Source organism: Haliotis cracherodii, unplaced genomic scaffold (genome assembly GCF_022045235.1).
Source record: "Haliotis cracherodii isolate W230 unplaced genomic scaffold, xgHalCrac1.p SCAF_7, whole genome shotgun sequence".
Lineage (NCBI taxonomy): Eukaryota > Metazoa > Mollusca > Gastropoda > Lepetellida > Haliotidae > Haliotis > Haliotis cracherodii.
In genome coordinates this window covers 864976-891669 of record NW_027266330.1, presented here as the reverse complement: position 1 = coordinate 891669, position 26694 = coordinate 864976, and the positions used below count along the sequence as shown (strand labels likewise).

At 38.9% G+C, this 26694-nt stretch overlaps 2 protein-coding genes across 2 annotated transcripts in view; both read right to left on the bottom strand.

Annotated features, from left to right (window-relative positions):
• The window catches only part of LOC139447136 (ankyrin repeat domain-containing protein 29-like), a 53041-nt gene extending 45147 nt beyond the window's left edge, over positions 1-7894 (bottom strand). Inside the window, exons 1-3 of the mRNA XM_071228316.1 lie at positions 7858-7894; positions 1281-1319; positions 708-746 (exon numbers count right to left, since the gene is read on the bottom strand). Coding sequence (XP_071084417.1) covers positions 708-746; positions 1281-1319; positions 7858-7876 — 97 coding nt within the window. The 5' untranslated portion in view covers positions 7877-7894. The remainder of the gene's footprint in view (positions 1-707; positions 747-1280; positions 1320-7857) is intronic.
• An 11337-nt stretch (positions 7895-19231) lies between these two features.
• LOC139448395 (serine/threonine-protein phosphatase 6 regulatory ankyrin repeat subunit C-like) lies at positions 19232-24667 on the bottom strand. Its single transcript, XM_071229939.1, has 8 exons — positions 24481-24667; positions 23698-23761; positions 22843-23118; positions 22248-22383; positions 22044-22064; positions 21659-21672; positions 21286-21321; positions 19232-21138 (listed from the first exon to the last, which is right to left on the bottom strand). The coding sequence occupies exons 1-8, from the start codon at positions 24481-24483 to the stop codon at positions 19238-19240; spliced, it is 2451 nt and encodes an 816-aa protein (XP_071086040.1). The 5' UTR covers positions 24484-24667; the 3' UTR covers positions 19232-19237.
• Positions 24668-26694: the final 2027 nt, after the last annotated feature.

Below are 26694 nucleotides of genomic sequence, written 5' to 3'. Positions count from 1 at the left end.
AGATACTAATTGTTGACATTATCAGACATGACTGTCTACTTGTGTGGACTTGTACCAGGTGTGTGGTACGGTGTTATACAGAGACTAATTGTTGACATTATCAGACATGGCTGTCTACGTGTGTAGACTTGCACCAGGTGTGTGGTACTGTTTTATACAGAGACTAATTGTTGACATTATCAGACACGGCTGTCTATTTGTGTGGACTTGTACCAGGTGTGTGGTACGGTGTTATACAGAGACTTATTGTTGACATTATCAGACATGACTGTCTACTTGTGTGGGCTTGTACCAGATGTGTAGTACTGTTTTATACAGAGACTTATTGTTGACATTATCAGACATGACTGTCTACTTGTGTGGGCTTGTACCAGATGTGTGGTACTGTTTTATACAGAGACTTATTGATGACATTATCAGACATGACTGTCTACTTGTGTGGACTTGTACCAGGTGTGTGGTACTGTTTTATACAGAGACTTATTGTTGACATTATCAGACATGACTGTCTACTTGTTTGGACTTGTACCAGGTGTGTGGTACTGTTTTATACAGAGACTTATTGTTGACATTATCAGACATGACTGTCTACTTGTGTGGGCTTGTACTAGGTGTGTGGTACTGTTTTATACAGAGACTTATTGTTGACATTATCAGACATGGCTGTCTACTTGTGTGGACTTGTACTTGTGTCGATCCTGACTCACCAGTTCGATGTTCTGTCGATCTTGGTGGAGATCTGGACTCTGTAGACACGAAACATCATAAGTAATAATTGCTTCATTACATATTTGTTTCGGACAGAGAAACTATTTCAATATTAAACTCCATCATCCGATCCTTGGTTGATAGGCTAGTAGCACACTGACAATGTAATTGTCTTAAATGACAACCAACAAGAAATCCAGCGCCAGTGCTATTTAGGCTGGAAAAGGAAAACAAACGATTCCTCTTGGGGGCAAAGGTAATTTAATTATAACAAATGTTCAATATAAGATATAATTTCCGGGTGGGAGAATGGGTAAACAAGTAGACTGAGAAAATCACCAAATTTCTGAACAACATGTAGTTTGCATGTTAAGTTTGGCGCCTGTGACATGTCCCTTGCAACAATACAAAACAAATACCGCTTTGTCTCCCCTTGACTGTTAAATTATCATATGGACACCCAAGCAGATGCCATGGCATTTCCGTTTAAGTTAAAATTAACTCGGGTTTATTGTTTACTATCATATAGAAATGTCATAACAAATACAAAACCAATTGTGATGATGACTTACCTGTTCGAAAGAAGTTTGGCCTAGGTGGGGATTGTGACTCTGCAAAACCAGTAAACCAATAATATATCAGATAGCGTTCCATTGAAAGAGCTGGTATGAAGGATATTCATTGTCACTTAACATCAGTGGCGGAGGATGATTGTTATAGTACTGGTAAAGGCATGACTGGAGCTGCTGATACACAAACATAAGCATTACAACAGCCAGTGACGACACAAACATTCAAACAAATGGGACGTAGACGCATACCGCTGGTTGACAGAGAGCTGGAGACAGGGAACAAGTCTGTGAACAGTTTTACTGAAACTTACCGCTGGTTGACAGAGAGCTAGAGACAGGGAACAAGTCTGTGACGTGTACCAGGTGTGTGGTACTGTTTTATACAGAGACTTATTGTTGACATTATCAGACATGACTGTCTACTTGTTTGGACTTGTACCAGGTGTGTGGTACTGTTTTATACAGAGACTAATTGTTGACATTATCAGACATGGCTGTCTAATTGTGTGGACTTGTACCAGGTGTGTGGTACTGTTTTATATAGATACTAATTGTTGACATTATCAGACATGACTGTCTACTCGTGTGGACATGTACCAGGTGTGTGGTACTGTTTTATACAGAGACTAATTGTTGACATTATCAGACATGGCTGTCTACTCGTGTGGACTTGTACCAGGTGTGTGGTACTGTTTTATACAGAGACTAATTGTTGACATTATCAGACATGACTGTCTACTTGTGTGGGCTTGTACCAGGTGTGTGGTACTGTTTTATACAGAGACTAATTGTTGACATTATCAGACATGGCTGTCTACTTATGTGGACTTGTACCGGGTGTGTGGTACTGTTTTATACAGAGACTTATTGTTGACATTCTCAGACATGACTGTCTACGTGTTTGGACTTGTACCGGGTGTGTGGTACTGTTTTATACAGAGACTTATTGTTGACATTATCAGACATGACTGTCGACGTGTGTAGACTTGCACCAGGTGTGTGGTACTGTTTTATACAGAGACTTATTGTTGACATTATCAGACATGACTGGCTACTTGTGTGGACTTGTACCAGATGTGTGTTACTGTTTTATACAGATACTTATTGTTGATATTATCAGACATGACTGTCTACTCGTGTGGGCTTGTACCAGGTGTGTGGTACTGTTTTATACAGAGACTTATTGTTGACATTATCAGACATGACCGTCTACTTGTGTGGACTTGTACCAGATGTGTGGTACTGTTTTATACAGAGACTAATTGTTGACATTATCAGACATGACTGTCTACTTGTGTGGACTTGTACTAGGTGTTTGGTACTGTTTTATACAGAGACTTATTGTTGACATTATCAGACATGACTTTCTACTTGTGTGGGCTTGTACTAGGTGTGTGGTACTGTTTTATACAGAGACTTATTGTTGACATTATCAGACATGACTGTCTACGTGTGTAGACTTGCACCAGGTGTGTGGTACTGTTTTATACAGAGACTAATTGTTGACATTATCAGACATGACCGTCTACTTGTGTGGACTTGTACCAGATGTGTGGTACTGTTTTATACAGAGACTAATTGTTGACATTATCAGACATGACTGTCTACTTGTGTGGGCTTGTACTAGGTGTGTGGTACTGTTTTATACAGAGACTAATTGTTGACATTATCAGACACGGCTGTCTATTTGTGTGGACTTGTACCAGGTGTGTGGTACGGTGTTATACAGAGACTTATTGTTGACATTATCAGACATGACTGTCTACTTGTGTGGGCTTGTACCAGATGTGTAGTACTGTTTTATACAGAGACTTATTGTTGACATTATCAGACATGACTGTCTACTTGTGTGGGCTTGTACCAGATGTGTGGTACTGTTTTATACAGAGACTTATTGATGACATTATCAGACATGACTGTCTACTTGTGTGGACTTGTACCAGGTGTGTGGTACTGTTTTATACAGAGACTTATTGTTGACATTATCAGACATGACTGTCTACGTGTGTAGACTTGCACCAGGTGTGTGGTACTGTTTTATACAGAGACTTATTGTTGACATTATCAGACATGACATAATTGTCTTAAATGACAACCAACAAGAAATCCAGCGCCAGTGCTATTTAGGCTGGAAAAGGAAAACAAACGATTCCTCTTGGGGGCAAAGGTAATTTAATTATAACAAATGTTCAATATAAGATATAATTTCCGGGTGGGAGAATGGGTAAACAAGTAGACTGAGAAAATCACCAAATTTCTGAACAACATGTAGTTTGCATGTTAAGTTTGGCGCCTGTGACATGTCCCTTGCAACAATACAAAACAAATACCGCTTTGTCTCCCCTTGACTGTTAAATTATCATATGGACACCCAAGCAGATGCCATGGCATTTCCGTTTAAGTTAAAATTAACTCGGGTTTATTGTTTACTATCATATAGAAATGTCATAACAAATACAAAACCAATTGTGATGATGACTTACCTGTTCGAAAGAAGTTTGGCCTAGGTGGGGATTGTGACTCTGCAAAACCAGTAAACCAATAATATATCAGATAGCGTTCCATTGAAAGAGCTGGTATGAAGGATATTCATTGTCACTTAACATCAGTGGCGGAGGATGATTGTTATAGTACTGGTAAAGGCATGACTGGAGCTGCTGATACACAAACATAAGCATTACAACAGCCAGTGACGACACAAACATTCAAACAAATGGGACGTAGACGCATACCGCTGGTTGACAGAGAGCTGGAGACAGGGAACAAGTCTGTGAACAGTTTTACTGAAACTTACCGCTGGTTGACGAACAACTGGAGACATGGAACAAGTCTCTGAACAGTTTTACTGAAGCTTACATCTGGTTGACCAAGACCTGGAGACAGAGAACAAGTCTGTGAACAGTTTTACTGAAACTTACCGCTGGTTGACAGAGAGCTGGAGACAGGGAACAAGTCTGTGAACAGTTTTACTGAAACTTACCGCTGGTTGACAGAGAGCTGGAGACAGGGAACAAGTCTTTGAGCAGTTTTACCGAAGCTTACCGCTGGTTGACAGAGAGCTGGAGACAGGGAACAAGTCTGTGAGCAGTTTTACTGAAACTTACATCTGGTTGACAGAGAGCTTGAGACAGGGAACAAGTCTGTGAGCAGTTTTACTGAAACTTACATCTGGTTGACAGAGAGCTGGAGACAGGGAACAAGTCTGTGAACATTTTTACTGAAACTTACCGCTGGTTGACAGAGAGCTGGAGACAGGGAACAAGTCTGTGAACAGTTTTACTGAAACTTACCGCTGGTTGACAGAGAGCTGGAGAAAGGGAACAAGTCTGTGAGCAGTTTTACTGAATCTTACCGCTGGTTAACAGAGAGCTGGATACAGGGAACAAGTCTGTGAACAGTTTTACTGAAACTTACCGCTTGTTCGCAGAGAGCTAGAGACAGAAAACAAGTCTGTGAACAGTTTTACTGAAACTTACCGCTGGTTGACAGAGAGCTGGAGACAGGGAACAAGTCTGTGAACAGTTTTACTGAAACTTACCGCTGGTTGACAGAGAGCTAGAAACAGGGAACAAGTCTGTGAACAGTTTTACTGAAACTTACATCTGGTTGACAGAGAGCTAGAGACAGGGAACAAGTCTGTGAACAGTTTTACTGAAACTTACAGCTGGTTGACAGAGAGCTGGAGACAGGGAACAAGTCTGTGAACAGTCTTACTGAAACTTACCGCTCGTTGACAGAGAGCTGGAGACAGGGAACAAGTCTGTGAACAGTTTTACTGAAACTTACCGCTGGTTGACAGAGAGCTGGAGACAGGGAACAAGTCTGTGAGCAGTTTTACTGAATCTTACCGCTGGTTGACAGAGAGCTGGAGACAGGGAACAAGTCTGTGAACAGTTTTACTGAGACTTACCGCTGGTTGACAGAGAGCTAGAGACAGGGAACAAGTCTGTGAACAGTTTTACTGAAACTTACATCTGGTTGACAGAGAGCTAGAGACAGGGAACAAGTCTGTGAACAGTTTTACTGAAACTTACCGCTGGTTGACAGAGAGCTAGAGACAGGGAACAAGTCTGTGAACAGTTTTACTGAAACTTACCGCTGGTTGACAGAGAGCTCGAGACAGAGAACAAGTCTGTGAACAGTTTTACTGAAACTTACCGCTGGTTGACAGAGAGCTAGAGACAGGGAACAAGTCTGTGAACAGTTTTACTGAAACTTACCGCTGGTTGACAGAGAGCTGGAGACAGGGAACAAGTCTGTGAACAGTTTTACTGAAACTTACATCTGGTTGACAGAGAGCTGGAGACAGGGAACAAGTCTGTGAACAGTTTTACTGAAACTTACCGCTGGTTGACAGAGAGCTGGAGACAAAGAACAAGTCTGTGAACAGTTTTACTGAAACTTACCGCTGGTTGACAGAGAGCTGGAGACAGGGAACAAGTCTGTGAACAGTTTTACTGAAACTTACCGCTCGTTGACAGAGAACTAGAGACAGAGAACAAGTCTGTGAACAGTTTTACTGAATCTTACATCTGGTTGACAGAGAGCTGGAGACAGGGAACAAGTCTGTGAACAGTTTTACTGAAACTTACCGCTGGTTGACAGAGAGCTGGAGACAAAGAACAAGTCTGTGAACAGTTTTACTGAAACTTACCGCTGGTTGACAGAGAGCTAGAGACAGGGAACAAGTCTGTGAACAGTTTTACTGAAACTTACCGCTTGTTCACAGAAAGCTAGAGACAGAGAACAAGTCTGTGAACAGTTTTACTGAAACTTACATCTGTTTGACAGAGAGCTGGAGACAGGGAACAAGTCTGTGAGCAGTTTTACTGAATCTTACCGCTGGTTGACAGAGAGCTGGAGACAGGGAACAAGTCTGTGAGCAGTTTTACTGAAACTTACCGCTGGTTGACAGAGAGCTGGAGACAGGGAACAAGTCTGTGAACAGTTTTACTGAAACTTACATCTGGTTGACAGAGAGCTGGAGACAGGGAACAAGTCTGTGAACAGTTTTACTGAAACTTACCGCTGGTTGGCAGAGAGCTAGAGACAAAGAACAAGTCTGTGAACAGTTTTACTGAAACTTACATCTGGTTGGCAGAGAGCTAAAGACAGGGAACAAGTCTGTGAACAGTTTTACTGAAACTTACAGCTGGTTGACAAAGAGCTAGAGACAGGGAACAAGTCTGTGAAAAGTTTTAGTGAAACTTACAGCTGGTTGACAGAGAGCTGGAGACAGGGAACAAGTCTGTGAACAGTTTTACTGAAACTTACAGCTGGTTGACAGAGAGCTAGAGACAGGGAACAAGTCTGTGAACAGTTTTACTGAAACTTACCGCTGGTTGACAAAGAGCTAGAGACAGGGAACAAGTCTTTGAACAGTTTTACTGAAACTTACATCTGGTTGACAGAGAGCTAGAGACAGGGAACAAGTCTGTGAACAGTTTTACTGAAACTTACAGCTGGTTGACAGAGAGCTAGAGACAGGGAACAAGTCTGTGAACAGTTTTACTGAAACTTACATCTGGTTGACATAGAGCTAGAGACAGGGAACAAGTCTGTTAAAAGTTTTACTGAAACTTACATCTGGTTGACAGAGAGCTGGAGACAGGGAACAAGTCTGTGAACAGTTTTACTGAAACTTACCGCTGGTTGACAAAGAGTTAGAGACAGGGAACAAGTCTGTTAAAAGTTTTATTGAAACTTACATCTGGTTGACAGAGAGCTGGAGACAGAGAACAAGTCTGTGAACAGTTTTACTGAAACTTACATCTGGTTGACAGAGAGCTAGAGACAGGGAACAAGTCTGTGAACAGTTTTACTGAAACTTACATCTGGTTGACAGAGAGCTAGAGACAGTGAACAAGTCTGTGAACAGTTTTACTGAAACTTACCGCTTGTTCACAGAGAGCTGGAGACAGAGAACAAGTCTGTGAACAGTTTTACTGAAACTTACCGCTTGTTCACAGAGAGCTGGAGACAGAGAACAAGTCTGTGAACAGTTTTACTGAAACTTACCGCTTGTTCACAGAGAGCTGGAGACAGAGAACAAGTCTGTGAACAGTTTTACTGAAACTTACCGCTGGTTGACAGAGAGCTGGAGACAGGGAACAAGTCTGTGAACAGTTTTACTGAAACTTACCGCTTGTTCACAGAGAGCTCGAGACAGAGAACAAGTATTTGAACAGTTTTACTGAAACTTACCGCTGGTTGACAGAGAGCTGGAGACAGGGAACAAGTCTGTGAACAGTTTTACTGAAACTTACATCTGGTTGACAGAGAGCTAGAGACAGGGAACAAGTCTGTGAACAGTTTTACTGAAACTTACATCTGGCTGACAGAGAGCTAGAGACAGGGAACAAGTCTGTGAACAGTTTTACTGAAACTTACATCTGGTTGACAGAGAGCTGGAGACAGGGAACAAGTCTGTGAACAGTTTTACTGAAACTTACTGCTGGTTGACAGAGAGCTAGAGACAGAGAACAAGTCTGTGAACAGTTTTACTGAAACTTACCGCTGGTTGACCAAGAGCTGGAGACAGGGAACAAAGTCTGTGAACAGTTTTACTGAAACTTACCAGCCCGAGGACCTGGCATCCTTGGTGGAGACTTTGATTCTGCAAAACAGTAAATAAAACAATCATCGAAAAGCTGATAACACTACGTGACTTTAATATAGTGACGGATTACATTCTTTGTTGAGTAAGTGATTATTGCTAACATTTTAAAATTTCCATATTTCCAGGTCCAGGCAAGCACCATATGTTACATTACTGTTACAGTACCAATACGACAGCTGACTTAATATAAACAAATACATTGATAACGAATTATTTCATATTGCTCAAATTGTCATCAAAAACTATACAAGCTTGCTGTGTACGCATAGATACATACTGTATTGATAAAATGACAGTTAATGAGTGAATGAACTTCACCATATACAACGAGTTTGGATATGCATTGGAAACATGGATCGTTTATACAGGTTTTACTTAACTTTAAAGATAAGGTACTTTAAGGTACATTCAGCAAATTACTTTCTTCAAACAGTAAAGGCAGAGATGACAAGAACTTTTCTTTTTCTCCACCAGAAAAATAAATAAATTTAGTAAGGTCATAATATAGAATAATCTCTCTTTTTATGTGGTAACGTTTGGTATATGTTTGTTTATGCTAGGTCTATAAATATTTTTTTAACCAATAATATGATTGCCTTAATAGGATTGTTGTTTATACCTTTTAGCAATTTCACACTTATAGAATAAATGTCCAGTATAGTTTCAGGCTCATTTTTACGGAATTCGCATAAAGATGAATTAATATATCCTATCTTAAATGACTACTAACTATATCATGTATGATTTTATATTGTAACCGTTTCATATCGATACTTTGGGTACGCTTTTTGGAAATGATACACTCGTTTTCAGTATAGAGACAACCAGGTATTCGTTCCCATTTAGTATAGCAAGGTAATTTTACAAACTTAGAGTTTAGAAGGTGATTGTACAAACATTTGCATCCCAAGATATTGTTAATGTGTCTAAGATTGACAGAATGTACAGGGTTGCATAAAATGTTTAATGATATTTAATTAAATGCGCAAGTTCCTTTACGGCTCTGTTAACAAGTTATAAAATTTGTTGTTAAAGAATATTTTGTGGTGCATCCTTCATAGAAGTCAAGAATATACCTTCCTGATGCATAAAATCGTTAACAAACACCTGTATCACACCAGGTACTACACATACTTGGTCTCTTGTCAGTTCTTATGTCAACATTATTCCATAAACACTGAGCTTGTAGTTCTGCTTCTGTTAAGTATTGAGTTTTACTTTTCAAAATAAAGTCTGACCAAGCTTTAAGAAAATCTTTCCAGTATATATTTGTTAATGATCGAATTATAGTTTCATGTATGTATGAACTATCTGCAAGCCGTAAAAGCTTTGAATTGGCCACTCTGTTTTGGCCACTTTGGTTCATCATAATTTACTCTTTGTCTCCATCTCAGCTTTAGCGATTTGTTTATATCTTTAATAGTTGAAACTTTCACTTCTCCATGTTCAGTATTCAAAATAATAACTTTATTATGGCGTGTTATTTTATTGCGTTTGCCCTTCCACATGAAATTGAAACATTTTTTTAAAGGCATCTATTTGTGATTCAGGAGGGTTTTGAAGGGCAGAAAATAAGTGATCCAATTTTTGAAGGAGGAGTGATTTCTAAACAGTATGTGTTCCATAAACGTCTAGCTTTCAAAATATTCATGTGTTTTTTTAATTTGCAGTAAATATTTATTGTAATGTTGTTCTACTATTTGTTCTAGGTCAATGTCAAACTATATTCACAAAGGCGTAAACGCTGATTGAGACCACTCAAATTTCCCTTCCTGATATAATGTGAACCTTCTTCTCTTTTTAGAACCATTCGAAATGAATTTGGTTTTGTTTACATTAACATTAAAAAACGAGAAACGTTCAAATGTCTGCAATGTATTCGAGACTGCGTAGATACATTTTTTCAGAACCATCTAAAGTAAGAGTTTATCGTCAGGAAAGTGGGATAGTATATAGTCAATATTTCCTAAATTAATTCCCTTTATCGTTTAAATATTCCGAATAATAATTTTTTCAAAAAGTATTAAAAAGTACGGGGCTATCGGATCTCCTTGACGACATTCGCGTCCTGTTTGAAAAGATGACGAGACGAAACTCTGGATTCAACTTTTTATGAAGAGTTTCAGTCCACTAAGTAATGCTAGGTCCAAAGTTAAAAAACTTCAGGACATTAGTTAAATATTGTCGGTTTACTGAATGAAATTCTTCCTCAAAATCAATCAAGTTTCATAATGTTCCATTAGATCATATATATGTCTGATATCTTCTCCAATGTATCGTCCCATAACAAAACCCTTTTCATCTTCATTTATTATATTAGGTAGGTTTTTTGTGTTGACAATGGCAGCAGGCCCGATTTTGTATGAGGTATAAAGAGGGGATAGTGGACGCCAATCTTTCAGATATCTTTTGGGTTTATTTCCCTTGGGGATAAGAGTTATCAAACCCTGCTTCTGAGTAATTGACAATTTACCCTTAATGTAGGCAGTATTTAATTATCGTAATAGAAAAGCCCTATGTCTTTCCAAAAGAATTGTAGAAATTCCCTGGTCAAACTGTCTGGTCCTGGACTTGTCCATGCGTTTACGCGCTTGTGTTAGTTCAGTCATACTTAGATCTCTTTGAAAACTAGAATACTTCGGATTTGGTAACTTAAAACACTTTGTATCCTTAAAGTATTCAGACTCATCAATAGGCTGAATATAGTTTTTCATAAAGGGATTTGATCTCAGTGAGCATTTCGTCACTTGTGTTAATGATAGTGCCGTCGTGTTTTTCTAACTCTATGAAAGATTTTTCTCATTCCCTTTCCTTGTAAATTTTGTTTTAGGTATAATAATAATATATAGAGGTTATCACGCAAGTGTGTTTGGGGATGGTAAATATCCTGCATTTGGAATAAACATTGTATTTAGCGAGCCTTGGTGAGCTAAATACATAGTGTTTATACCTTAATATGTATTACGTCATAAGGTAAGTGATGTGTCAGTCGGAGTGTGACTATAGCCAATATTGTTCCAACTGAAATCTGTTTCTTATACAGTGGCAAAGCACCATATACGCACAACAACAATTGTTTTTACTTGCATTCGCGGCAATCCATCGGTCTGTCCGTTAGAGTAACTGCCCTTTGTCAAAGGGAAGCTACTTTAACCCTAGTCAATGAGACGCCACGGCCACGTTCAGACGTTGTTGACAGTCGGGCTGTCATGTCATAACGTTAAGTGCTGCCAGATGTACACACGGCGACAAAACGAAACAAGGTAATAATTCAAACAAATTTCGTCCAAATCCAACTATTTTAATTTGTGGAAAAGGTTCCAAGCTGCAGAGGTCGTCAAGCACAGATATGGTTACTGATATTCCGCTTGGCTAGGCCTAGTGCCCTCGCAAAATTGTTTCGAAATGTATATCTCCAAAGTTGCCAAAACTTATAAAATGCCTTAGCTACGTCACAGTTAGAATATATTTTCAGTATATTAGACTGACAGTGTTCTTTTGATAATGATAGCAATTATCCCTTTAGTTTATCCAGATTGCCATGGTTAATTCTGACTTGATCGCCGAATGACAAGGGCGACGACATCTTTGTTTATAAACACTGAAAGTAGTCCCTGCTTGACCTTTGATATTTGCATCTCTATCCGCATATGACCCCAAGGGATATCGTTTTTATCCGTTGGCTTTATCCTGCCGAGAAACCTTCCTATTATATGATAAATATATATATCCTTTTGTTCCTTGGGACCTATTCTTACAAGAAATCCCCAAGGGGAAATATAGGTACTAACAGAGATACGGATATGTCATTAGCAAAAGATTAACAGAACAAGAAACATTAAATACACAGGCACATGAGAGGTGGACACATCTATGTGAGAACGACAGAGAGATAGAGACCGTGAATAGAAACACTTACCAGCTCGAGACACTGGCGTCCTTGGTGGGGACATGGATTCTGTAAAACCATGAACTAGAACTAGTACTAGAACTCTAAATAACTAGGTTATAGTTACACGTTCAATTCCCGGTCGAAAACATACCGATGGTTAAGAGTAAGTATATACTCGGAAACGTTGTGTCCCCCACAATAACGAAGTTGACATCCATATGATATCTCTCTTATATGTATCACTTCTAAATGCCTTTAAAAAACCTGATGCCGATGCTTAGATATGAAACTAGACACGCAACGTCTTTTTTGTTACTTTCCTTCCCAAAATTACTCAATTTCCGAGTTCTGTGACCCGAATACACGCGCCTATATTTGTACAGATAGTATTTCATACTGAGGCGTTCGGTTTCAAATTTAAATAAGAGGTATCGACGCTACAGTGGGACTACATCACATTTCAAAACACAGTAGGTTTATCTCCTAAATATCCAAACAGCGAGCTAGGATGTTAAGCGAGGTTTGTGTGTTTGTTGTTTGATGCCGCACTCAGCAATACTTCAGCCACATGTACATGACTGGAAATTAACGAGACTGGAACAGACAATCCAATGATTAACACCATGACGGAATGGTCCACGCATTTGAGATATGATGTGCATCAACCAAGTCTTCCATTACTCGATTCCGATTGTCGCCTGTTACAACATATTTATATTCTCAGGCAGAAACGTGGAAAGGCAAAGAATCTACACATCATGTGAATAGCTGGAACGTTGATTCGCCGACAAATAGGTTTGCAGGCAAGTGCTGCTTTAATACTACGTGATCTTAAGTTCAGTGTGAAAAAGTGACAAATGCTTGAGTATTTATAAAAGCTATATTATAGTTGTTATTTACGGCTTAGAGACAAAATCTGAACAACAAAGTAGCTCAGTGTCAACTTACGTCTTCGACTTTGTACCCTCTCTGAGGAATCTGCAAAACAAAAGTAGTGACATTGATTCGGTAGAGTAAGTCACATACACATATAGATAAATAACTGTCCCGGCAACTCTGTATACTGTTAATACTTGCAGACTAGCTAGCTTGGATCCCTCATCACTACCTTGAAACATAAGGGATAAAACACGATGTTGACCATCGACTGGGTAACATACCAAGTCACTTGTTGCGAGGCAGGTCACAGGTTATTCCTGTACATACAGCTTTTCAGTGGCAGTTAGTTTGCCTTTTCGATTCAATAATCCATTGACACGACATAAAATCATAATGAGGTCTCATCTGCATTTGACAATTGCTGACCTATTTAATATTTTTCTTGCAAAGGTAATTGTAAATTGTTTCGTTTTAAATTCAATACCTATGTTATCTATATCCTCTTGAAAGACAAATATTTGATACAAAGTGATTAAAAAACTGTCAGTTGAACAATTTTATTGCATTCTTTAAAAACAGGTGATTAACGGCATATAGATGTATTCCATTAAATATAACAATTTACTGAAATTTTGACAGCAAAAGTTAAGCATAGATTTTTGTATCAACAAATTAAATATAAAATTGGTTCCCATGCTCGTTCGGGTTATCGTCAAAATGTAGCATGGATTGCACATTGTCCAAAATTCACTTGAGGATTGACTGTGTATTTTTTTCGGTTCATTGAGGTATGAATCGAAAAACCGATGTGCAAACTGTATGAATCCGCGTAGCGGATTCTCACAAAAGTTTACACATCAGTTTTTCGATTCATACTTCAATGAACCGAAAAAAATACACAGTCATTGCTTATAATTAAAATCGACAACGTAAAATATGTTTTATCTACAATAGTTTAACCCAAAACAGTTGCATATATCAAAACAGACAAAAATGACGACATTAATAAACATTCCAGGTGTAGGTATACATACAGTGGCGAGACATGAATCAGGTGATCGTTTAATTTGTGCACATAACTTGACACGCCTACACAGCCAGTAGCCAATCAACGGAGAGTTGGATTAAAACAATGTTCATTGGACCTGTCAATTAAGGCAAGAGGCGAAAAGAACTGCAACAGTCAGACTGTAACGAACCGGAAGAAATATGTCCGAGAGAAGGCGGTTGTTTCAAATAACATGGTCATTTACTGCGTGATTCAAACATTACTTCCCTGATTACGGTAAAACACAGTTTGAAAAATGCTAGTTAGAAATGAAACCCGAAGACATGAAAGTTGAACCGAGGCGAGCGGTGAAAAAAACAGGCGAGCGAGCCTGCACGTTTGCTGTTTCATTGATTCTCGGCCTTCGGTTTCAAAGGGTAGTTTGGACAATGAATATGCATGAAAGTCGCTAAATGTCCTGTGCATTACGATACACATGAGCAGAAAGGGAATTCCCGATCGACTGTAATATTGGGATTCCCCGACATTCTGCAGTAATAAAAGTAGTGCGCCGCGGTGGGCGTGGCTTAATTTTTTACATTCATTGGGAAATGAATGCAATAACACGTGACCAATTCAGCTAATCAGAATGCAGGAATTTCCATGAACACAACGCAAAATTTAATTATTTTCCAAAATATGTTCGCAGAAAAAAGTTTATTGAATGTAATTTACTGATCAATTTAAAATACACATTTTCAACACAATAATCTTTGCAATCAATAAACCGGTTTTAAAATATTTTTGTCTTTTTAATATTCAAGTCTACATCTTTTTATGTTTTAAAAAAAATATAGATATACTTGAGACAATAAAATCGTTGTAACGTATAGGTTCAACGGACAAATACTAGCAAATGATCCTCAGCAATTCTGTCCGACAAGCCAAACATCATTGAACTGCGTTCTGGAACAGATTTGACACAAAGTATTTCGCTCCTCAGCCAGATTTAATTGAAATCAGACAAATCAGTTTATTAGCTCTCCTTAATCTGAAAGGAAAGAAAATGACTACATGATATGTATGTTCACGTTAACTTGTGGCGTGTTCCATGAGACAACATGACTTGACATTTCCTAAATTATCTCCCTTTGCGAACGAAAATTAATGTCACTTTTAAATTTTGCAAAGAATTATGGATCTAGATAGATAAAAAATTCGATAAAATAATTTCATCATCTAAATACTAATAGCTTGATATTGTATTTAAGTCCTTGGTTAATTCGTGAAATATATTGGATACATAAATAACAAAACAAACTTAAAAAGCTTAGATAGTCTTAAAAACGTCCTTGTGGGTGCGCTGCTTCCTGAACATTTGTTTTGTTTTGAGTGTGTCCACGTATAATGTTGGTGTTTACACTAATATAAACTTGACTTTTGACATAAACACAAAAAATATACAGTACTAGTATACATCACTTAACATCAGACTTAAACACGCATGTTAAATGCTGAACGCATATGCTGTTCGATCAAAGGTCTCGTCATTGTCATTTAGAATAACGTCCCTTACTTTTGTCCTTGACTTCGTACGCGATGTGTTTATATCATAAAGTTATGAGCGCTCATGAGAGGACCATTTGAAGGGAAAATAGTGAAGTGTCTTTTGGCACATTATTTCAATTCTAATAGCTAAAGTGTGTTAACACTACACTTATTGATTATAACATTTATTGGTTTTGAAAAATGCTATTGCATGGCACACGAATGCTTTTTGAGTTCGGTTAGTCATGACATCTTTTATCATAAGAACAACACGTCTACATGTAGGACATATGTAGGATTGTACAGAATTTCACTCAGATATGTGCATGTTAAACAATGTGACCTGACAATGTGATCATGAATTCCGTGTCACTTATCTATGTTGTTGTTATTGTCAGCAGCTGGGAAATCCCCGTGACGTCACTGGGAAATACCCCGCTTTTTCAATCTCTAACACAAATGAGTTCTCTGTCAGAGTTACGACAGGTATCGTAACTCTGAACGATCTGCGACAGGTTTACGATAGTTTCGAAAATCTATCTTATCTTAACCTTAAGATATCTTATCTTTGAACGTAAATTGTTAAGATATATCTTAACTATGATCGTTTCGGCAATCTAGGCCCTTATATATTACAGCATGCAACATGTGTGGGTCATGATGCTCAAACAGACTAAACTTTCATAGTCAGTAACATTTATTCACATTGGATTGTCTAGAGATACCTACCCGATGTGGCCATGCTGACACGTGAATCTGTAAAGAGTGAGAATTCTGTGTTACACATTGTAGACAGGCCTACCTGCTATGTGTCTACAGACGTTGTTACTTGAAAAAGACCACCTATTTGTGTCCACCAGTGCCGCTAGAGAACAAAACCTGCATGTTTTCCCTTGTCATGCATGAATTCAATGTGTACAATTACATGTCAAGCAGTTTATTTCACAAGATAAAAAATGAATTAAGTAAATAGTTTCTTAACTGTAACCCTTGCACAAGTATTTTACATGGTACTGCTTACATTGTTCTACTTACTACAAATTGATTACTTCCTGGTCCTGTGATAGTAAGAAGGCAACTTATGTAATATTACATCATTTCCGAACATTCAATGTGCATTGAATTTGTTGCAGTCAGTACGTATATACAGTGCCTGATATCACTGCACGCTGTGACACGTATCAAACTTTGCCAGTAAAGAGGATCAAGCTAAAACAACAGATACGTTATAAAATTCACTGCTTAATGTTCCTAATTATATTTTTATTGCCAAATGGTAAAACATACATAATGTGATATATATTAGCACGGCTTACCTATTTGAGGTAAGGTCCCCTTGATATGGTGTCACTGATATGAGCAGTCACGTGATAGATACGCCCAACGTATCGACACATAGTCGGTGTGTTTACTGTAGCGTGTCCATGGCTAACACAGCTGAAAGGCGAGTTTGTGTGACAGTGCGTCGTGGTTTTCCCACTAACTTGTATAGATTACAACACGAGCCAGTTAGATTCCCTGTTACATCCAGTTACAAAATGGAGCCTGACGAGTGAAAGCGACAGAGATACGTTTTGAAATACGCGATTTGTAATAAAAACAGCTTCGGGAGTGTTGTAATTTATTAATTAAACTTTTCACATAATAGAAATTGAAAAATACATTGTTTGCATTAGGATAGCGTAAGGATATAGCAGTCGGAGCTAATTCCACCATAGACTGTTCTCTCAAGGTGAAACCTGGCAATGAAGTGCGCAGCTTTCTCCGAGATCGATTATAGCGACAAAAGCGAAAACAAAACTCCACACTCACAAGGAATCAACACCAAACTCAGTGCGACTCCGACTATATCATGAGAATGTGTTTAGGAATCACCAGCAAATAGTGATGATACCAGGTGTTGACATAAAGGTGAGCGTGTCCTGCCCCGTCGGTGGCACCCGTCACAAACACATGCAAAGGCTAGTCAAGTGCTTACCTAAAAAAAACACGGTACATTGGAAAAGGCAAAATAGGAAATTGCATCGACATAATATTTGTCACTGATGCGTCAAATTTGGAAATGTCCTCCACGTGTCTACCATAACCGTTTAATGAAGTTTGAGTTCGGTCTTACATTCTGTAATTCTGATCAAACAACTTTGAGCAAACACTGCATGGCGCTCTTTGAAAAATCTTCGTCCCATAGAGTGACGACAAACCTGTATGAGCATCGGAGCTAGCAATGAGACGAACTAAGTTCATGGAGTAGAATCGCCGAACGGCAGATTTGAATTACACCCTCTATTTTGAATGCATTTCATAAAAATTAAAGGCATACATGCAGGTTAAATGACCACAATTAGGCACAAGTATGTGATGTTTTACCATTTCTTATAGATAACCTAAACATATCTTTTAGTGTATACTATAACGATATCTATCAATTCTGTGTAATATAAAGGTCACGTTACCAGTATATTTGGGCAAAACAGACACTGAAATTCGACATCGTCATCTTTATGACAGAAAATGAGAAATGGCTTTCATAATAACAAATATTATCTAAATAAAATCCCCATTCAAAACTGGGAGACATGTTGAAGTAGAAACATTCAATTCGTTCTCAGGAACTAGATATGGGCACAGAAGAAAGAGGTATACCCATTAGTTTTACTTAAACTAAGAAATATACTCTTGTCGTGTGCAAGTGCTTGTTTCTTTCCGGTGTAATCCTTTCAAAATAGAGGGTGCAATTTAAATTTGACGGTCAGTGATTCCGTGCGGTGGAATTCCAATAGACAGGCAAACAGTTTGAACTGTATGTCATGTGTATCAATTCTTATACAGTATAGTTAAAAAAATGTACCATATAAATCTCAACTGACCTAATCCTTCACTTTTACTTTCCTCATATGTACCGATACCATATTCCCTTAACTTATACTGTAACTGTATGTCTAATATATGTGTCCATGTCATATTCATAGTTTGTTGAGCGTTTAAACACTGATCGAGGAGACAGTCATGTAGGTGTCAGTGCCTTCGGAAGTTGACCAGCTGATGAGTTATTATAAACAGTAACGTCTTCATGTGTGTGACCTAATTCAGGATGGTAGGTGTTAGGTAAACATGTTTGCCATGTGCAGATGTGTACAATCGACCAAATAAACCATATTCCTTAGAAATCATAAGCACAGTCCAGTTTACAGTTTCTGCATCATAAGCATGTGCTCATGAATCAAAATACAATAATGGTGACGCCGTGTGTTTACGGAAATGTGAGTATACATTGCCCAATCGGTAGTACGCATCATAAATACACGCAGAGGCAAGTCAGGATTCACCATGGGATCATGATACAAGTTGCAATGTACCCAACTTAGCAGGTATGTAGCAGTTTACCTTCGAACTATCGTAATGCTATATGATCGGTGCTAACTGAAAAGCGCCTGACCGTTGATTCGAAGCAGGCTGATCTTGTTTTAAGAAGCTGCAGTGTTTTTAATAAGGGCCTGATGGGTTTATTCAGGGCCTGCAGGTTCTAAAGTCTGTGGATCCCAACGGCTGCCCACGACCAAGAATTCTGGTATGTCTAAGGAAAGTAACTCGAGGTGCGGTGCCTTAGACTACATGGTTACTACAAGTAAACGCTGCAGCCAGATTTATCAAACGTTTATTGAGAACACAATATTTTACATACACTTGACAGTTACAGACATCCAAATGTTCCTGACATGTTCTTTATGTCAGCTTTCTAATTCACTCTTTGCACATACCTGTGCATGTCAATAATGTCACATTGTTAAGACAAGGTCCAACATTTGTTTCCCTTTAACATTTTACGCATACACGTATGTTAAACTTGTGACAGGAACAGGAACAGCACAATCTGACCAGTAGGATGGATGGTTTCTCAACACTGTCAGATGATGTGCCAATGTTTCTGCATAGCCCTCATTTCATTTCAAGGTCTGTGATACAAGAAATCTATGCACAGAACTATCACTTAGTCTTCTTGCTATCATGATTGCTGTTAAGCCTTGTTTATTTTATGCCAGGGCATTCACGATGTTCTGTGAGAGGACATACTTTACCATCTCCACATGTCCTCCATAACAGGCCACCTGAAGAATGTTGTTATTATCAAAATCCACTTGTAACAAATCAGCGCCTTGACTCTCAAGAAATTCCAACACCTCTCTATGACCAGCACCTGCAGCCATCATTACTGGAGTCCTCCCGTATTGTCCTCTGCTGTTGATGTCCGCCATCTTGTGTGACACGACATTCTTCACCATCTCCACATGTCCGCCTATACATGCAACATGGAGGATGTTGTTGCCGTTATCATCTTTTACGGCCACATCACCTCCATTACTTTTAAGAAGGTCAAACACTTCTTTGTGCCCCTTCTCCGCTGCCTTCAACACCGGGGTTCTTCCGTACCGTCCTCTGCTGTTGATGTCGACCCTGTGATTTGTGACGATGTCCTTCACTAAGTCCAGATGACCATCCAGACAGGTCACATGGAGGATGTTCTCACCTCTGCCATCTACCTGTGATAGATCTGCTCCTTTACTCACAAGTAAGTCAAACACAAGTCTATGTTTCCTTACGTCCACCATTCTCACTGGTGTTCGTTGAAGCTGCCCTTTACTATTGATGTCAACAACGTTCAAGGAAAGGACATACGTCACTACATCAACACGTCCCCCAAAACAAGCCACATGTAGGATGTTGTTACTGTCATTGTCTGTTAGTGAAAGATCAGCCCCTGTATCAAAAAGGACCTCAACCACCTCTATATGTTGGCCACCTGCAGCCATCATTGCTGGCGTCCTCCCGTATTGTCCTCTGCTGTTGATACCAACAAGGCCTTGTGAGAGGACAAACTTCACAATTTCAACATGTCCACCAATACATGCAACATGAAGGATGTTGTTGCCGTTATCATCTTTTAAGTTCACATCACATCCATTACTTTTAAGAAGGTCCAACACTTCTTTGTGCCCCTTCTCGGCTGCCTTCATCACCGGGGTTCTTCCGTACCGTCCTCTGCTGTTGATGTCGACCCTGTGATTTGTGACGCTGTCCTTCACTAAGTCCAGATGTCCTTCCAGACAGGCCACATGGAGGATGTTCTCACCTTTGTCATCTACCTGTGATAGATCTGCTCCTTTACTCACAAGGAAATCAAACACATTTCTGTGTTTCCAGAAGTCAACCATTCTCACGGGTGTCCGCTGATGATGACCTTTACAGTTGAGGTCCACAGCGTTCAAGGAGAGGACAAACTTTACCACTTCCAGATCTCCCCCTATACAGGCCACGTGAAGGATTGTGTTTCCGTCATCGTCCACCAGCGACACATCAGCTCTTCTTTTCATAAGAAATTCAACTACATCTTTATGACGACAGCATGCAGCCATCATTGCCGGTGTCCTCCCATACTGTCCTCTACTGTTAATGCCAACAATGCCTAATGAGAGGACATGCTTCACCATCTCCACATGTCCTCCAATACAGGCCACATGAAGGATGTTGTTACCCTCATCATCCACTGATGACAAATTACCTCCCTTGATAACTAGGAAGTCTAATACTTCTCTATGTCCTTTCTCTGCTGTTTTCATTAATGGCGTCCTCCCATAACATCCTCTACTTTTGATGTCTACAATATTCTGTAACAGGAGATATTTCACAACATCCATATATCCTCCCAGACAAGCCACATGAAGAATGTTTTCACCCTTGTTGTCCACTAGTGACAGATCAGCCCCTTTGTCCACCAGCAGGTTCACTACGTGTCCGTGTCCCTTGGAAGCTGCACACATCACAGGGGTCCTCCCGTCTTCCCCCCTGGAGTTGACATCTTCACTGTTGTCAGACAATATCTGTTTGATGATGTCGACATCCCCCACTAGGCTTGCATAATGAAGATTAGTGTTCCCTGTGAAAGAAGTCATGGTACATTAGTTGCATGTTGCATCTTTACCCGTTGAGCAGATGGGTAAATCCCCACAAAATAGTTGTACAAGATAACAGCAATCTCCTCACATACTGACTTATTATAGGAGCGTATGGAGACTTCCCTTACCTCCGATCAAATGCATCCCTTCTTCAGGTGGCATACCTGAAAACCACAATTGTAGATACGTTTAATCTGGATCTGTCATTTAGGTTCTTGCGATTAAGGAATCGTGGTTTGGTTTGGGGCAAAAACACATCCAATCAGGGCAGCATACTGCTTTTACATCCTACTTTGACACACTTCAAACATCTCCTTACACCGAACACCACACATTATCCAGGAATATAGTCTGTAGGAAATCAAAATGACATAAAAACACTTCCGTTTTAATATGCTATGTTATTCGGAAGTGTTCCTGATTAACCATACAGCCAAAGAAACAGGGAGAAACAAATGACGAGGACTTTCAGGATCTACATTATTTTATTTATATACTTACGAGAATGGGTGAATCTGAAAACAAAAACACATTTCATAACAATAAATTAAGTAAGTTGAGTGTCTCTTTACAATTGGTGGCTTTATTTCAAAATAAGTGAGTCAGTATAAATCTGTTTTGAGTGAGTGAGTGAGTATGGTTTTATGACGCTTTTAACAATATTGCAGCAAAATCACAGCTTGGGACACGAGAAATGGGTTTTACGCATTGTACCCATGTCGGGAAACGAACCCCGGTCTTCAGCGTGACGAACGAACGGTTGAACAATTAGGCTACCCGACCGCCCCTAAATCTGTTTTGAACCACTTTGAGTAATGTGTGAGGAAAGTCCAAGTCACACACGTAATGCCAGTTTAGTAGTTTTCAGACAAGTGGACGAAAATACCTTTTGGACCGTCTTTTTCTTCTGAAAGAAAGAATAGAAACATGCCAAAATAGATTTGAACAGAATATTCGTTATTAATATTTTCAAAATGTCCCAAAATTCAACATAACACTACAGACGAGAACAACTTACTGACATTTTCTTAGGGCAAGGCCAGTTAATGAGAAACATTAAGCATTCATAATGACATTGACTTTTACTTACAGAATGAGGATTATGACTGTAATGATGACACCTGCCACGACTATGATGCAGACAGGGATGGCAATCACGGCCTGCCCTGGTGATGGGGACTCCGTCGTTGTGGAACTCCCTGTAGATGGAGCTTCTGGCACCTTCACTGTATAAACACAGACTAGTAACTTATCAATGTGTAAATAGAACGTGCTCATACATTCTTCATTCTTTCAGTGTTTCATGTATGCATGAAACCGCAGCGGAAGAGAACATCTGTTGAGTGGCGTCAGGCCACAAGAAAACAAACAGTTTATGAACATTGTATAAGTGGCAGTTGCTACTGATAGAGCAGGCCATGCTTAACCACTTCACGAACAGCTGGTGCCGTCAGAGATTTTCAGTGATTAATTCATATTTGTTAATTCTTTTTTGCCTTTTGGAATAGTGGATAATCGAGAGTGGTTATTCTCTGGCGTTGACGTTGAATATTATATATCACTTAAGGAATAAATATGTAAAGCCTCTCTGTATCAACTAAATGTCCTTTTCCATAATTCCTTCTGTGACTGGATACCAGTTACCACCTATCCATCAGTGTTCACGTTCTGCCAAACCAGTGTACCTTTCAGCGTCTGACAAAAATGACCCTTCCGGTTGAGGGGGCAGCCCTGGGTACAGTGTCCTTCCTGTTGGCTGCACGTCCTGTTGACACAATGAGTGCTGCACTGGGAGTTGCACTGATCTCCGTACCAGCCTGCCATGCACCCCAAGGAACAACTCCCAGAATGCTTATCACAGTGGTTAACGTTCGCAAGACTCGCACATCGCTCTGGACATAAGTGTTCACATCTTCCTCCATACGATCCCTGCCTACATTCCTCGCCACATACAGGCAGTACTGACGAACAGTAAACATACATGCATATTAGGTTTTATTGCAGTCGGAATCCTACAATCGACTCTGCTTTTAGCAGAGATTTCTTGTGAATATGGAAGGGTATTTATTTCCATAATTATGAGCAACATAACATCATTTGCATATGATTTCAATGATTTCACGGGTTTAACAAAACAGATGGACATTACTATGGTGAGTCTTTACATATGAATGTTAATGCTACAAAGTAACCAGTATTATTGCTGTTATTATTGGATCTTTCGTACGTTTATGTATTATGAAAGGAATTAATTTCATACTCTATGACTGCATATTATCATCAAAGTATCATTTAACCGATAGTTGTAGTCAAATTGTTTGATAGGCATTACTTAGAAGATGACAGATGATAAAGAAGACACAATTTATGGATACCACTTCTTTAATACTGTAAAGGCGACGTTTCGCTATAGGTCCTTATACCATTGTCAAGCAGTAAAGCAGTCTTTCTTGACAACAGTATAAGGACCTATACCGAAACGTCGCCTATTAAAAAGGTTGTTATCCATGAAGTGTGTCTACTGTGATAGTTGTACTCACCAAATCTAAGCAGGACAATGCAAAGAGTCAACATTGCTGAACGAGTTTGCCTTCCCATTATTTTCTGCAAACAACGGCATGTCTATGCAAAAAATATCACAACAACTTACAGTTATCTGGACAAACACTTTATTTAACATGACCTTTATGCTTCAAGTAGGATACATATATGAGCTACCTCAATAAGTTCATGAACGAGTTTAGGATAAGTGCCCTGCAAGTTTCCCTAAAAGAAATTTTAAACGTTTCTCGAAATGTTAAAATCATTTCCATTTATGATCCGCTATGATCTTGACCGAAATATTGTAAGTTGTATTTCAGATATGAACAGTCTGTGAAAAAAATATAAGTTGCTCAACTAATTGGTATGATTACATGACTGTTAGTAGAAGTAGATGCACCCTGGAAACACTGCTGTGTATTACCCTTACTTTCACATTAAGCTTGTCTTTATCCTCAAATTAATACCTGGACCGCCAACGCTATACTTCACGTGTAGCATTGACACATAATAAGTCAATAATATTTGTTTATGCCTGTAATACTTAGTACTAAGTGATCTAAAAGAAGTTGCAATATATTTTTTTGATCATTACATTGGATCTTTAGAATTTCGTCTCAGTTACTTGATAATAATCATAGACAGACCATCAGCAATTGACATTTATTGTAATATTAGACTTTGTGACAATGTAACCAATATGGGCTGCCAACCATGATTCTAATCAAAATGTTCAGTCATAGTTTCCAAAGCGTTGTAGAAACAGTGAAAGGTATACATACCATCGTGTCATGTACTTCCTATTTCTCAACCAATAGCATGATGTGTCTACCCCATATTAAACTTTCCGCAGTTGGACGCCATTTCTCCCTTGAATATGACACAAATAGCCACCTTGCACTTTATTGCGCATGTTGCTACAAAAGCTTTACTATTTGATATCCCAGCCGATACGGAGCTGCTTGACTGGACGTGTTTATTTGTACACCCTCTGTATGAGCAGTTAGCTTCGAGAACCAGTTGCATGGAAAGTGGGGCACCTGACCTGAACAAAAGAAGGCAATGAATGCATTCTGTGTGGTGTAGGCACAACTCATGTCCTGTTTGACAGTGAGAGCAGTAAATCCCACACGGGTAGTGATTGCACCAACATAAAACAGAGTATCAGGATATAGATATGGACAATATTAATGTTAGAGAGGTAGTTAATACTAGATATGATAAATTGTAGATCTTTCATAAGACTTGTTAGCTGTTTTGCCAGTATCATGGGAAAGAAACCTTATCTCATGGGGAACGAATGCGACCAATATTATTATTATGTAACATGAAATCAGTAATAACAACTCTGCATTGTTAGTGGTGATAGTTATGATGCATATGTTTGAATTCCATAGATAATAACAATTTTAATAATCCTGCATAAGGCCGACAACAATGTTTTTTTTACTTTTACACCACTATCCTACACGACAATCTTAAGGGTAAACTTCATTCCTTAATCCATTGGTCATTTATTACTAAACGTGGTGACCATAGAAAAAGACACATTTCTATCTTCAAAGGTTCAGTATAATTTGTCAACAATTAAATCATGTGCCATCTGAAGTTTACTGAGAAGTAATGTGTGAAATGCTGGTCCTCATCATCTATAAATTGTATGTGGAATGTGGCGATAAGACATTTTGACAAGACGGAGGCACCCCAATGGGCACCAGTTGTATCCTGTTTCTTTATGCATACAAGTCAGAATTGAACAATCGAGCACGCTCTTTCTGCAAAGATGATAACGAGTGTAATATGACTCTCGCCCAAAAGAGGGTTACAACATTCATGGCCTAAGTTTAAGGCTTTTAATTTTAAAAAAACTGTTTAGTCATATTATTAACCCGGATTCATACAGGTTGCACTTCGGTTTTTCCATTCATAACTCGATAAACGGAAAAGAATTGTGGTCAATTCTTCAATAAAACACGAACTCTTTGATGTCAGCAAATATTCTAAGTGAAGTCAGATGGAGTTTATCTGAATACGTCATCTGGATAAATTCCCAGGCATTCTCGTCAATGAAGACAAGAACGGGTGTTGCCCGAAGATCACGTTGTTTTTCATTACCTCGACGTGCAAAGTTAAATGTTAAATCAAACCAAACGTTCCGAAGTAGACCAGCAGGACGTGACAAATCAAATCTTTCGGTTTCAATAATTGCTGAATAGTACTGTTTTCTCCCACTATTCACTTTCTAAACACGGACACAAATACATTGTTGTCAGAGTGAAATACCTCATCAACCATGCTATTTACACTTGAAAGGATGTTCTCTCATGTTTCTTTTCATCGACCCAATAAAAGAGTGGAGTGATGTCCCCCCTGGCCATTGGCTGAAGGTGAACGTTTTGGTTCCAAGTTAAGATGTTATTACACAGTTATGGCTTTAGTTACATATCGATCAACCAAGACTCGGGTTGTATTAATATATTACTGTCCTTCCCGTTTCACTAAAGTGGTAGTGGTTGTAACAGTGATTGTTAGTTGTGGTAACTGTGTTGGTTGTTGTCATAATTTATATGATTAACGTTAGAACATTTAATGGACATGTGTTCGTATTTATGTACATTGTAGGTGTTTTTTTCTATATGTTTTTTTATCCGTCTTTGGATTACTTTATCAAGGCTTGATTGACGCTCGATGATACATGAATCTTGTGAGTGAACTGCTTGCTCTCTTCACACACAGAAAGTAAGATCATACCTGTAGTTGTAAATTCCTTTGAGGTATTTATCACGTAATGGGTAGGTTTCTCTACAGGATAAAGCCAATAAAAATGGTATCCGTTCAGGTTCATATACGAATAAAGATGCAAATATCACAGGTCCGGCAGGTACAACATTCAGTGTTTGCACACAAACATTGCGTCGCCATTGTCAATCGGCGATCGAGTCAGAATTAACGATAGGGAATCTGGAGAAACTATTTGTTATCATTATCAAAACGAT